General features: G+C 39.6%; 1 protein-coding gene across 3 annotated transcripts in view; it reads right to left on the bottom strand.

Annotated features, from left to right (window-relative positions):
• The window catches only part of NAV2 (neuron navigator 2), a 222954-nt gene that overhangs the window by 35182 nt on the left and 172478 nt on the right, over positions 1-15294 (bottom strand). For 2 of the 3 annotated variants that reach the window (XM_051621396.1, XM_051621397.1), the window contains 7 exons: positions 13309-13600; positions 11687-12389; positions 8297-8764; positions 7201-7266; positions 5929-5973; positions 3542-3702; positions 1161-1349 (listed from right to left, as the gene is read on the bottom strand). In XM_051621396.1, coding sequence (XP_051477356.1) covers positions 1161-1349; positions 3542-3702; positions 5929-5973; positions 7201-7266; positions 8297-8764; positions 11687-12389; positions 13309-13600 — 1924 coding nt within the window. The remainder of the gene's footprint in view (positions 1-1160; positions 1350-3541; positions 3703-5928; positions 5974-7200; positions 7267-8296; positions 8765-11686; positions 12390-13308; positions 13601-15294) is intronic. The other variant, XM_051621398.1, reaches the window with a different exon arrangement.

The following is a 15294-nucleotide window of genomic DNA, read 5'->3' as shown; positions in this document are numbered from 1 at the left end:
TGAGCCTCTAAAATACAATTAAATGTACTGGAGTTAGACTGGCTAAATTCAATAATGAATGCCCTGAATCTTCCCAGATCAACAGCCGCTGTGAATTCTGTACCTCTTCCAACAGCAGAAAACTGATCAGGTAAGCAGCATCTCCAGGAGGGCATTTCTTGTCTCTTAAAGATCCCAACAGGCACTTAAGTTTGGGTCCTCACAGGCCCAGCTCTAGCAGAGCAGCCGCAACAGGGCACTGATATTAACTGCTGAGTAAGTGTAGGTCCTCGGCAGTGGAGGAAGCAAACCAGCGAGGGCTTGTGTGACCTGCACTTCATAGCCAAAAAGCTCCTAATCCTTGCCAGAAAGGAGATGTAAGACTCAGGGAGCTAATGTTGAAAGAGCTTCCTATGACCTTCCTATGAACCACAGCCAGAGCTCACTCCACACTTGAGTTCTCAAAGTGCAACACTTGAGGGTTTTAAGGTGTGCTCACCTGCTGCAGACACATGGTCACTTCAGCAGCAGCAACCAAAACAAATATTTATTTATAAGTAAATGACTTTTTCTTCTGATATTTACATGGGCTTCTTTTGTCAGGTACGATTACGTGTTTGAAAAGGCAACAAGGAATTAAAAAGAAGAGCCTAGATGTTTTGAAGAACTACCCAGGTCCCTTCTGTGAAAGACATTCAGCAGAAATAAAAAGTACAGACAATTTGAATAAAGATTAAGTACTGGAAAAATTACCTGGGATAGAAACAACAGTCTGACTGATGACAATTTTTTATACTACCAAGGGAAGCGTGGAGGCCCAGGTTCAGAAGAACAATCTTATTCAAGCAAACACTTTAATATGCTAACTCTAAGCATGAACTAGAGTAATTCTGAGATCATTAAAAATGAAGCACAAGGTGTTTTAAACAATTTCTTGATCAGTGATGGTCTAGGTACAACACTCACATGCTTTCCTATGTCCAGTCAGAAGAATCACTGAGTGAATATCAGAATGATGACGACCAGGACTAAAGATTTATCTAACAGTGAGAGCTCCATGCAGAAAGAACCGTGCTCTGAAATTACCCGTGTGCTTGAACTAGAAAGCACCACATTTCTACTTGGTTGATGTGAAAATCCCATCTCCTCCCATTTCCAGCACCACCACACACTTTGCTGACCTTCTTCAAAGCCATCACGGAAAGAGCCAGAGCGGCTCATTGTCCTGCTTTTCTCATCCAAGGACATGGAGCTGTTCCTGAAGCGCGTGTCGCTGTAGGGGTCATAGGGCCCGTCTGCGTTGGACAGGCTGTGGGTCCGTAGCATGGTGGGATTTGACAGACTCATCTGGGCTGCAGTGGTTGGGCTTGCTGCAAAGTGAAGAATAAACACCAATTTATTTTGCATGACCACAAATTTTCATACCAATTTTTTCTGCAATTACAAAAAAAATTATTTTTTTTTGGTCTTTCTTGAAGACATGATTTTTTTGGTCATCTTTTCCAGGCTTTGTCATTATTCTAAATTCAATAAATCCAAATAGGAGGGATGCAAATCAAGCTAGTGAATAAGAAAAGTCAAATAAATAAGGACATTTTAAACACGCTATGTCTGTGCTTCCACAGACAAGCTCAGTCAACTCACTAGCACCTTGTGGGCATGAACTAATTAACCCTCATTTAATTTGGAGGAGTCCTTCCTCAAAAAGGACTAAAATGCCCTATGGAATTTAAACTAGTATTTTGCCTATACAGAACAGGCCTTATGAACTATCTTTCAAAGCCTTCAAGTTCTCAGAAAACAGTATTTTCTATGCATTTAAGTCACTAATTATAAGAGCTTTAGTTTCCTAACAGTTGTGTCTTTCAGAATTGCTTCTTTCCACTATGAAGTCCTGAGAATTATCACTTTTGCCTCAAAAGCCAATACTCTCCCAGCCAGCGTTTAGAGTACAAAATGTCTACTCCAGTTTCACATTTTTAAAAGAGCTTTTGTGCTAAAATTATACCTGCTATTTACTAAGAGCTAGTTGATCTGTGGAAGAAAGAGAACAACAAAATTGCTGTGCAACTGGCAGGTTCCTCCTGGTGTGCTGTCATTGCCCGTTTCTACATGCATCACCACCTGATACAGACTGTTGTAGGAAGTGCAATATTTCAGTTTAAATGTGCTCAACTTTCCTACCAATATTTGCTATTAAATTAAACACATTGACCTCCCTTGACTCCAATGCCTCCAAGCTCTTCTCTTAAGAACACAAAGAAACATTTTCCTTTTTTGTTATTTATTGCTTGTGGCCAAATAGCTTTTGAAGTTTACTGTAAGTAATCTTCAATATTCTCCATGAAGAGTTAACATTCTGGGCTACACCTTTTCTTTTTTTTTTTAACCATTAAAGCCCTTTCATGAACTTTCATGACTGTCTGCTAGCTGTTGGCAGTGTAACTACACTGTGTATATACTCAGCTGAAATTTTGTGAAGCGGTGGTTTATTTAAAGCTGTTTATTTAGTGTTTCTTTCCAGCTCACTCAATGAAAAGCTCTAGAGTGTCACTGCTGCAACTCAAAACTGAACAAGAAATAAGTGACTGAGCTACTGCAAATTCACATGATGCAAGAACTGTCTTAACTATTTTGCATATTATTTGTTATTCTGGAAAAGATGAGAGGGGCTTCTGAAAGTCAAAAAGAAACAGAAGATGTCTGTCATAGTACCTTCCAAATGCCACTTAACTTAAAGACAATATATATACTGTTAGCATTGATTTATATACATTATCAACTTGCAAAAGCAACTAAGCAATATTTAATCTTCATACCAGAAACGAGCATTATCACTTTAAATTAGTTTATTTTAACTGCTGATATGGCCAGCTAAAATCTGCAAAGTCTTACGGATCCTGTCAATCAACTTAGTTATTGTTTGCTTCATTTAAAAAGTGTTTACTCTCATCAATGTAATTAAGTGAAGGAATGGCATTTTCTCTGACTTAAAAGCCTTTTATATATTATTTCAGACTGAGCTTTGCGTGATTTCCCAACAAACCACTCGACAAATACAGACACGTAGATGTGGTGCTGAGGGACGTGGTGTAGTGGCAGACTTGGCAGTGTACTAGCTGAACAGTTGGACTTGATGACCTTAAAGGTCTTTTCCAGCCAAAAAGATTCTATAATTCTATACAAAGACAAACCATCTCAGGCTGACGAGACTGGCACATTTAGGGAGTAATATGCTTGGGTTTTAAAGCCATATTACTAAACAGGTAGGCAATGTCCTTGAAACACACCAATGTGTGGTATCAACAAATAGCTCTGCTGAATAGCTCACAGTTTTTATTAAGACACCCAATTACTCCCAGAGAAGTATTTTCAAAGAGTTACTGCAATTTTGCCACCTTTGGGCATATGAGATAATAATGCTAATTAGTCACACTCATATCAGTGAAAGTGCTTCTCCAGGTTGAACCTGGGACTTGGAGCTGCTGAAAGAAAATTATATTGTGTAATTTTCAAGACACATAAAGTATGGCTACGATTATCCAAACAGATAATTATTCACCAAGCTGCGAGAAGTTAAATCTAGTTCCAGAGGGTGATGTTATGCTGGATCCAGATGAAAATGGAGAATTGGCAGCAGTATCCTGAAGCCCTCCTGCTGAATGGGACCGTAGCCATTCTTTTGCATCTTCTTGATTACGGAGCTGGGAGGATGGAGTATACCTGCAAAAACAAGCAGTTTTTTTCAAAATGAACTGCAACGTTTACTTACAATAAAAAAAAAAACAACAAAACCCAACCATGAAATGTCACAAGACTTGGGGAAGAAGAGAGGGAAAGAAAGATGGAAAAACTCTCAAATTAAATTTTAGGATTAAAATTATATAAATCAAATACAATTCTGAATTAAGGAGCTGTTTCAAGCTGTTCTAAGCTGTTCCTAATTCATTTTACTTCTGTTTGGAATAAAAAAAAAACAAACCCAAAACTCCTCTCCTACAGCTTCAGTAGTGACCAAACTAGTAGTGAACACAAAGCTACAGATAGAATTTGTGCACTGTAGCCTGTAGAATAAAATACACCTCGTATTATGTATGTAAGATTAAAAAATAAAGCCATAATTTAGAAATCCTTTCACTTCCTCAGGGTATGCCAGAATTCTATCACTATTTTAATATTTTGGTGCATTGCTAAGCCTAGCTGGCTTTTTTTGTTATATTACAACCAAATTAAAGTCAACAGAGGCACTAACACATTTTGAAACAAGTTGTGACCTAATACTTCATATTCCAGAGACATTAATATTAAGGCCTGTGGAGGTGTATCCCATTGAGTTCACAACTAATAGCATTAAATCATCCTAGAGGAGACTGTGTTTAGCCTTTTCTGAAGGTAAAGAAAATAGCGGAAACGTTGCCCGTGCCAACATCAACAGCCAAACACCCGCTGGCTTCAGCTTAAGCAAAAGTTCTCAAGCTGCTTCTGTACATGCCTGAAAAATAGGAACGTTACCAGAGGTGTTGTGAGAAATACGTGATAGGGTGCAGGTATCAACAGAAAGAGCATCATGGAAACACTCGTCTGCTGATGGAATTCAGTGTCTGAAGCCACCTGCTTTTGAGAAATATTTATGAGTTACTAGCTCTCCTTCCAAAAACTAAACACTTGGAGCTTATTCTTAGTTGACATTATCTATTTAATTGATTAGATTCCCTCCAACTACTCTACAGCGAGATATCACTTATGAAGGCTAATTTAAACCAGTGTGAACAATACAATCATCGACACTGTAAAAACTCAAACTACTTTCCAAAAATGCATCCATTCTGCTGCTCATGCCTCAACATTTCAGTAATAGTCTCTGACTATCTGCAACTCTGAAACTTTGCACACGTATCAGTTAATTAAGAAAAGGGCTTTAAGCAGTGATTTCACACACTAAGGATTTTAATTTTTTTTTCAGCATTAATACCTACCTCTTCAGCACTGAAATGTTTCCGTCTTAAAAACGAGTCTATTTATTAGGGACATACTTGAGAACCACAGAAACATTTTAAACACAAAGCTATTTTAAAAAAAGGCTTCTAGCACTTGGCTTCATGGGACAAAGCTGCTGTGAAGAACAATGTGGATAGCACAGAATAAATAAACTGCAGCTGCAAATTCAAGGCATCAACTCAGTGATCCCAGAAGCTGGACCAAGCAATTTCTGAAGCTGCACTAAGCAATGTTTGAAGCTGCAGTTTTCGAAATTATCTGGGGTATCATCTGTAAGCTCTGTAACACTTAAAGCATTTAATTAATACATCTAATGTTGATAATCTTTCTGGAATTGCTTGTATCAATGGGAAAATCTTTTTTGGTGCAGTTTTTTAATATTATAAAAGTCACAATCTTACAGATACACAAAACATACGAGAAGACAATTGCCAAAAGTTTACTTGGGGATTATTTTGTTGTTGTTGTTCTTTTCTAGAACAGTAGAAATTATCTTTAAGAGCTCTAAATATTTAGGTATTCTGAAGAATATTTTTTTTTTTTTTAATTAATGTCCATTCTCATCCCAGAAGGTTTGGCATATTGAAAATATTTTCTATTTGTGTATCAACATGAACGTTCCCGGGGTGAAAATGATCTCAAGTCATTCCTTGTAACAGCCATAGAAGCTGCCAAATTATTGTTTTCAAGTCAAGCCCCGTGATGGTTTATGAGATGCTTTTCAGCAGTTCAGCCAGCAAAAGCCACAATTCTTGCTCAAGCGGAGAAGCCACTGGATGAAAAAAAGCACAGTGGTCAATGACCTTCTATGAGGATGAAAGACAGGAAGAATGAAAGAAAGAAAGCTGTTGCCACCTCTTGCAAACTGCCATCACCACCAGCCACACAGAAACACAAAGCAAACTCCAAAGCCACCACAAAAGCTGTTAAACCATGTGGAAACACCAATACCTGAGTCCCTTCTTAGGCAAAGTGTTCCTATCAAGATGTGGGTCGCTGCAGAAAAGTTAAAAGAAAAGAACTTCAGAGAAGAACAAAAAGGGAAGGGAAAAGATCAGGACGAGGACGTACAAACATCTGCATCACCTTTTCAGAGGAAAAGGTGCTGGGGCCTTCCTAGAGAAACATGCAAAAACCTCTTCACCTAGGTGTGGATTTGCACAAACATGCATCTGGTACCATGCCAATGAACCTCATCTGTTCACAATGTGGTTTTGCTATTTCTCCGACCCACAATGAACAAAAATGGCTCTTTAAATGTCAAAGGGATGCTTAAAAATATGCTTTTCAGCAGGCGTGAGGTAGACTGTGAAAACTGATGAGAATCTTCAAGTCCAAGCCACCTTCCTGTCATTCCTTTCAGCAGACACCATTCAGGGAATGCAGCTAATTACTGTAATGCAGCTGCAATGTATAGCAGTAAAAGCATTGAGCCCAGACAGTTTAAATTTTCAAATCTTAACTTAAATTCCATTAGCTAAGTAAAATGAGCCTATCAGCTGTCCAAAACCCAAATATTTAAGTTTATGTTTTCGCAAACAATGAACTTGTAACTCAGCAGAGTCTGTTAATTTGTTTTCAAAGAAAATATCCACATGTTTAAATGAATTAATTTAATGACAATCCTTATAGCTAAATTACAGCATGTTAGCAACTAAAATTACAGCAGTGAGCAAAAGTGAGCTAGAGTGTTTGGATCTGGGTTACCTTCTCCTAACTTTAGCACTCATCTTTACAAGGATGGATGTACCCCAGTGCCTGCAAAAACACTCAGAGCCAAACTGCAATAAAAGACTGACGAGACACTGAACGACACGGGGACTTCACGACAAAAAAGACAGGCCTGAAAGGCAGTGGGGAAAAGCAGCATGCCAGAGGAATGCTGAAATGCTAGTGAGAGTTTAGATCGTTAGGAAAAAAAAAAAATGGCAAGACTTTCAAATTGCCTTTGGCAAAAGAAATGAAGAGGAAAAAAAAGATACCAAGAGCAACCCCAAAAGCATGCCAACTCTGCCATAGGCCATTCTCCAGATTGAGTTAGGTAGGTAGATGGGGTGTTTGAGGGGACTCTCACTGGCATGTCTTTGTGTCAGTTCACACCTGAACAATGAACACAGCAGAGGACTCAACTGAGCACAGTCTGGCACAAAACAATTTGCTTCACCAAGATGGGCAACAAAACCTACAGCCTTGTGCATACTCCTGTCCTGAGACAGGCATTACCTGTCCTGTCTCCTGGGCAAAGTATTGCGGCAGAATTTGGGGCTAGCGGCAGGGGAAGAAAGAGGGCTAGAAGAATCAGTCCAACAAGACAGAAAACAAGAGAAGGAGTATTAGAATGGAACGAGGAGAGAACAGAAAGGAGTTATCATAAAATACAAACAGAAACCCAACCTATCAGAACATTATATTCAGTGGTAACTTTCTCCATTCAGATGCAACTACAAACATTTTGCTGCCTGGCTGCATAATTACACATCAGGATATAGCTGGTTTCCAATGCTTGTAGAGGTACTACTGCCTTCTACAAAAGGTCATTGGGGGAGCATGCACTGCAAGGCATTGTCTGATTTATCCCAGTGTTGGCTCGACGTGCCATTAATACAGCTCTGATGCTGGAAAAGCAGTGCCATTCTCTCCTCCCTGCTCTGCCCGTTCCCAGTTCCTACTCTGTGTCCACACAGATACTAATGAATCTAATCATGTAAGGAGCTGGGGAACTGATCCATCTGAAATACAATTCAGGTGATCTTTTTCTGTTGGATCCATCTCACAGTCAGGTTCACAAAGCATTCATATAAATGCCGAAACACGTGAGCAGCTGGAGATGGGACAGGGCAGCAGGGAGAGGCTGAGGAGGGATCAAGTGCCTGGGGAGACAGGGACTTCACTTTTCAGCATGACCTCCAGGTTAAAAGTTTGGCAAACATTACAGACAAGAAGTGAAAAAAGAAATAGCTGGTTTCTCAAATGAAAATGATAGCAAAGCTGGAGGTTTTCCTGAATATGACTATCAGATCAACTTTGGAAGGATAACATATGGTGCAAAATTCAAATATTAGATAGAATATGGTAGCAAGGGAAGCTGCCACATTGACTGCCACAGCAAATCAAAAACCTCTCCTGAACTCATCCTCTTGCTCTAAACTGAGCTCCTTGCCTGGAATGGCTTTTTTTACATTCTGATAATAACCATTCAGCATTATCTCGTAAGAAGCACAGCTCGACTTACATCAGCAGTGTTTGTTGCTGCTGCCAGGACTTCATTCACATTTGAGTACATACAAGCTTCATGGAAATGAGAGAAAAACCCGCTCACCTTTCAGACAACGTAGTCTTAACACTGTTGGTTCGAACAAAGGGAGTCAGAGAATCATCTTTAGAGGCTGGAATCAAGCCACTGGAGGAATTATGGCTCAGCCCTCCTCCACTGCTCAGAGAGATATCAATGGATTCACAGCTGGTATGGAGACTGCTGACAGACTGATATCCAATGCCATCCTTGCTAACAGCAGACGAGCTACTTGCGTTGGTTCCCCATGTCAAACTGTTGGAAGGAGCTGAATGTGCAGAACTGGGGCTAGAAGCTAGTGGAGACTGGTTCATATCTGTGTTTTTACTGTACAAAGGACTGCTGCCCCCACTGCTCAGCATCCCGCTGCCAGATGGTGAATCAAGGTTACCCTGCTGGTTCATAGTAGCGTGAGGATTGGAGATGACCACGGAATTTTTCATATTTTCAGCTGTTGTGATGGGAACTTGTTTACTAGGTTTGCCACCAAAAAGTCTGCAAAAAAAGACAACATGAAAAATAGGTAACATGGAATATTAAATATGAGGATCTTTTCTATCTAGACCACATACCATCTTAGCTTCCGAAAACCAACATTAAGTAAATTATTCTGGACTGGACATACACAACTATCAATTTATGTATCTCTCCATGCTCACACAATCTTCACTTAAGTCCAGAGAGAATTATGATAGTTTCAAACCTATCATAGGTGATTCTTCTCTGAATCATCAAATAATACTTTCACAAAGCTAAAATACAGCCATATTGTCTTCTGGAACACAACTCAATGGGATGGTTGCTGTTGCATACCTGCCACAAAGCACCTGGGCAGCACTGCTGGATCAGGCTTAGATGCCAACCTAGACCTGTCTCATAATCCAGCACTGCTCTGTGCCGTGATCCTCCAGCACCTGCTGTAGACAGACATTCACAAACTAGCACAGTGCTGGTAAACTTGGTACACCTGGACACCACACCTCGCTGATTAGGAGACGCTGACTTAGACAAGTCAGTCTGCATGATCAAACCCTTTCCTACAGGGATTTAGAGACATTTAGAGTCTAGGTTTTATTTAAAGTTAATGTTATTAGAGCAAGCATGAAGATAAATGTCAAACCATACCACAATGACCTTCAGCAGCACTACCTGCATGGTATTCCTGGCTCCTACAACATTGCAGACCACCACTTCAATTGTACTGGGGGGACTGTACTCTCAAGAGGTAGGAACCTAGAGCTTAAAAAAACCCCAACCACCTACAAAACAATCTTACAAGCTGTTTTTAAACTATGCAGTCCTCCTGAAACTGTTTCACAGCACCTCTAACACAACTGCAAGGATGCTGCACTGTGGCCCAAACAGAAAAAAGCTGCTATTAAAGGCAGCGTCCAGTCAAAACCACAACCTCACAACAAACATGTTCGGAAGAGGATGTGGCCTGGAGAGCAGCCCAGAGACAATCCAACCCGGCAAGACAGTCACATCAGTACAGAGATTAATTCTGGAGGACATAATCCCTACAAGGAAGGACATCCCCTACCAAGGAAGGATGTCTCACTCCAATCCACTGTTATTGACAGGACACTGACATGTCTGAGCTGGCTCTTGGGTCATGCACGTCTCCCACTAACAGAAGACCTGAGTATTAAATACTACAGAGCATTAAGACCCCATGTAATAATAAAATATATCAACATAAATGATGGTTTCACTTAAGAGTCATGCTGGATAAGTAATACGGGAGCCAAAGGGACTACTGAGAGAGCAAAGACAGTCATGGCCCCCACTGCAGAATTAAAGAATTTCACTGTTTACAACACCATAGAAGTTATGTATGTTCACAGACTTGCAGGTAAATCTAGATCATTACAAAGGTATGAATTTTAATTTATGACATAATATTTAAAAAAATACGAGGCTGAAAGGCAATATCCAAAAAACCAACGTGTGCAACTCATCTCAACAATGAAAATTAAGCTAAAAAAATCCTAATTGTCATCCCAAATATCAGTAATAACCAGATGAGGCCAAATTCAACTCTGATGCATTACAATATGTGACTATTTAGACAGTCTGGTGAAAATTCAAGAGTGAAATTGCAAATCAAAATGAGGGAATAGTTAAATTGAGCCTGAATGTCTTCTTCAAGTTTCATGCACTGCTAATGCAGTAATTCAATTACATGGCTAGTGAGGTGGTTTTCTAGTAATCAAAAAAAAGTTTCCAGTCAAATCTCAAGATTAATCTACCTGAGGCTTGCAACACTGAAAATCTGCATTTCTCATGGGGTATGCTACGGAAACAAAAGGTCCATTGGAGGTTTTCTTTTTAAGGATTCATTGATGAAAATTACGTGTTCTAAAGGACATCTAATGATAACTGGGATCAAAATAAATGAAATATCTTGAATTATCTTTGCAGATGCTCCTCAAATAAAAGCACTCATCTTAAAAGGAACAGTTTACAAGTCTTTACAGCATTAGCCTAAGCTGCCATCACAGCCATTATGCTTGCACTGGTGTTTCAGATGGAATGTGGCTTTCTCACATCACTGGAAGCAGGATGATGTAGCATAACTGTATGGGTATTATGGGCGTCAAGACAAAATGAAATGCAAAACACCACATTGAAACAGACAAGCTACTCATGTCAAATTAAATTGAAAAAGAGTATTAGCAGAACCTCTCACCAATCTCAAGGCTTCGAGGCACACTGCATCAACAAATTAATCCCTGACCAGCTCAATATTAATGTTAAAATCACGTGTAGGGCAGTGGTGAAGAAACAAAAGACAGATAAGATTTTTGTTTAAATACGTATTCAAATCAGAAAATTCAACCCAGCTCGGTAACTTTACTTAGTGTTCTTCTACAGTCGAATAACCAGATGTTGAGTCTTGCAACACACTGGTCTAATGACACAACTGAAAGACTGGTTTGGGTTGGGCATGTGAGTCTACATATGACATATGTCAAATGATGCATCTGTCATAATGAAAGCCTGAAATAACTCTCCAGTTGTCAATGTATAGTTTGATCCACCATTGGAGTATTTCCAGGTTTGTTACATATAAATTGGTGCAAGAACTCTTCAGTAACCTTCAGATAAGAAAACTCCTTATTCCTGCAATATCTGCATGGCTAAAGCCTTCAGGTATGACTTTTGCTAGGAAGAGATTCATATGACAATTGCCAGAATTGACTTTCTGCCAGACAGTTGTTTTTTCCAGATGTTCAATTTTTGCTGCTGTCACTGGCCAACCTGTTTGTGCGAAATCAAATGTCAATACAAAGACCTTGATGTAGGACACTAAAGAGTAAGTGCTCCACGAAACACAGCCAGGCCTGGCTCGAAGAGTCCTGATCATTCAGCTCCGACTAACATCATTGCACAATCAACGGATTTGTTGCCTACCTGCGCAAAGTGGGAGAGGCCACATCGGGGTACTTGGCTCCTTGCTGGTGGGTGCTCTGAGCTCCACTAGAAGCAGTCTGTGATGCAGGGTTCACTTTAACAGAATTACATGAGGCCACGCTTTCGTTGTCAGACGAAATCCCTTTCTCTTTATCAGTCTGATTGACTAATCCTGGCAGAGAGTTTCCAAGGATTACCTTGGTAGGCTCTCTCATTTTAGGGACAGGCAGCCCGGCTGACTTGCTGCTTATGTTGGAGTCTATGCTACTGGTGCTAGATCTATTCCCAGCTCCACTTCTGCTACTGGATTTACTGGGCCGGGGTAAACTACGATACTGGAGATTAGTTCGGGCGCTAAGTGCTAAGTAGCCATCATCCTGGTTCTGTGAGCCATCAACACTAGTCTTCCGACCAGTGGTCCGACCCATGAGTCCAGATGACTTTGGGATTTTTCCCAGGGTGGCCGATCTACTGGTGATAGTTGCCCCACTGGCAGTGATTATAGTCATGCCTACAGCTGACCCGCTCTGTTTCTTAAATCCAAATGTATTAGCATTAGCAGCAGTTGCTCTAGAGTTACTTGTGGGAAGCTTTTTGGATTCATCACCACTGCTGCGTCCTGCATCTGATGGGGAACGTTTAACATGTCCAGCTTTAGGAGATAGTCTACCCTTTTCTGATACCTTGGCGTCATCAGTTTTCCCTACAAAAATAGAAAAAGAATTCTAATATTTAATGACTAGAAAACATCAAGCAAATGATGAAACTCAAAGCAGCATGAAAAGCAAAAGCGTGTTAGCCACCAGAGTGGGGTTCAAAATCATGATCCAGTTCGCACTGAACTTACAAGCCATTCTAGCGAGTTATACATGCAGACCTGCCAGAGAAAGTATGGGGTGTGTTTGCCTTCATAGATATGAAAAGCAGAACAGTCTTAGGAAATAGTGACAGATAAGAAAAAAAAAAGTTCCTCTCTGTACCTGCCACACATTCATCTTTTTTTAATCACTAGACAGAGGTAGTGTTAGGTCATTAGTATAATTTTCCTAACAGGCATTGTTCATGAAAGTATCCATGTTCAACTCTTTCATGTACAGTTGTGTACATGATCAAGTAAGAGGAGAGGTATTAACTTATGTTACTTGATTATGCAAATTCAGTAATTTTTCATTCACACATCTTCAAGTGCTAAAACCTCTAATAAGTTTATAAGAAAATCCAGAACCAAGTAGCGTTTAGTATAAATTAACATGCTGGGTTAGTATGGAGAAAAAAAACAAAACTCAACCACACATACTGTACGTTCTTAAAGTTAACCATGACTTCAAAAGCTGAAATATCATTATTTACTCTTCATATAGCAATACTATGCCAAATAAATATGCTTGGCTTAAGACTAGAGTTGTCACAAAAACAACTTTCACAGAGTTCTAATCTAAAATATGCATTTTCAGATGAACAGAAGTACAAATGTGGACATATGAGATGCTGCATAGGTTAAAACAATACCTAAAACTAAAGACAGGATTACCTGAAGTTCAGGTTCTGCCTGGGAAACTCTTAAAACTGTTTTCATACTGAACACACTTTTTGGCTTGTTTATATCTTACTCCTTCTCTCACCTGTTCCAGGTGTCTTTAATGTGCCTGAGGTGGTTGAAGGTTTAGTCCTTGGTGTGGTAATGCCAACCTGAGCTGACATGCCCCGTCGCCAGGAGCCCGTCTGTGAAATAACAGTGTTCTTCCTACCAGAAGTGCTTTTATCAGACTCATCCGACACATCAGAGGGATTCCGCCTCCATTTAGATCCTGGCTCCATTTTTATGCCGCTATCGGATCCTCCGTCTGATTTCTTGACTTCATCCCCGGACCACAAGGAATTCCGCTCAACCTGGGAATGCTTTTCTGCATCAGTCTAGGACAGATAAGGAATTGTAACACATCCTTCAGAGCACGCCTTTCATTTAAGAAGCTTCACAAATGAGAAGCATCAAACTGATTAATCAACTCGGCAGTCACCTCGAAGTACCAACAAACTTAATGTGCCTTTGATAAGGAAATGTCACAGCAAGAAATTAACCCCAGCAATGACTTTTTTTTTTATTATGCCACAGAAAAATACACAAAAACATGACAGCCATGACCCTTAGAACAAAGAAAAGGAAAAAAAAAATAATGACAAGAAAAGCACTTGATTTATAAAGGACATATTCAGCTCCATGACATTTATAATCCTCCGTCTCAAGTTTCTGATGGACCCTTTTACTGCAATGCCAAAAAAACCTTTCAAACCTGTGAAGCCAGCTTTCCTTTGTTCTTGCTGCTTTCCTATCTCTTGTCTGGCAATCTGATCTCCAAAGCATGAGGAGGCAGCTTTTGGAACAGATTTGAAGATGTGGAATGCTGTTCATTCTGATCTAACGTATTGGAAGGACACCCAAGAACTGAAGAAAAAGGAATCCCCAACAATGTTCTCACAGTGCTCAAGTCTGACTTTAATACACAAATTACCTTATTTTTTAATTTATATTCAACTCCAGCAAATGGTTTTTCCCAAGCCTTTGCAAAGATTGACTGTGCTGCCAGTCCTTTATGGAGAATTTTGCAAAGATCAATATCAAATATAGAATTTTCTCATTAACAAGCCATTGCCAGATTCTCAGAAATGCTTAAATTAAATCTGTTATCCTACATATATAATATATTTCCCATACATTCATATTTTCTATTGCTGATTGTTACTTTTGAAGAATTCTATGCCTCCCGTACAATGCTGTTGATCAATTTGGGCAAATTTTGTACCACCACAACCAACTATTTTGTGATCAGGCACAAATCAAATATCCACATATTTGACCCTCACAAGGTAAAAAAATCATAGGTGAAGTGCTCTCCAACCATCACAATGCCACAAAAGAGACTGCCCACTTAACACTCGACCATGAATCTCTAAAGTAAGAATTGGTGAATTTTGGCAAGACGTTGAGTGCCATCTTGTCCCTGCAGCCTCAGCAGAAGATGAATGTGCTCAGAAATGTGTAGTAGTCAAATGGTAACCTCACTTAAAAGGAAACTATTTTAAATACTCCAAAGCATTAAAAAGCCTACAACTTTTTACTACCTTTGGATAATCAGAAAAGCACAGCACAGGGAAGGAGAGGGCTCATGATTATTTAACCACACTTTCAGTAAAATGCTATGTTTACTTTTAAGTCCCTAAACTATGTCATAAGTTTATGTCTTTTTTTCTTACCGGATCACACCATTAACATTATAGAATCTAAGAGGGTTGTGGTTTAATTTCCTCTGCTTTTTATTGTAACTTCTTTTTGTTTTAAAAGCCTGAAAAAATAGTCTAAGCAATCAGTATGTGAAATCTGACACCACACATCAAAACAGTCTTTCCTCAGTCACCTGAAATAGTTGGGGCCTGGGTTACTTGTCTGTGTATTGGGCCATTAGACTAAAAAACATTTGCTGATTTATGGATTTAGATATCATTTTCCTGTTGTGTTTTCCTCATGCTATGCAAATGTTGTTTCCCTGCCTCTCCATTCAAAGAGGGCAACTCAGCACAGACTTAGTGAAACTGCTTTCTCACTTCCATCT

This window comes from Apus apus, chromosome 5, assembly GCF_020740795.1.
Source record: "Apus apus isolate bApuApu2 chromosome 5, bApuApu2.pri.cur, whole genome shotgun sequence".
Taxonomy (NCBI): domain Eukaryota; kingdom Metazoa; phylum Chordata; class Aves; order Apodiformes; family Apodidae; genus Apus; species Apus apus.
The sequence above is the reverse complement of the archived record's forward strand: the minus strand, read 5'-3'. Positions and strand labels throughout refer to the sequence as shown.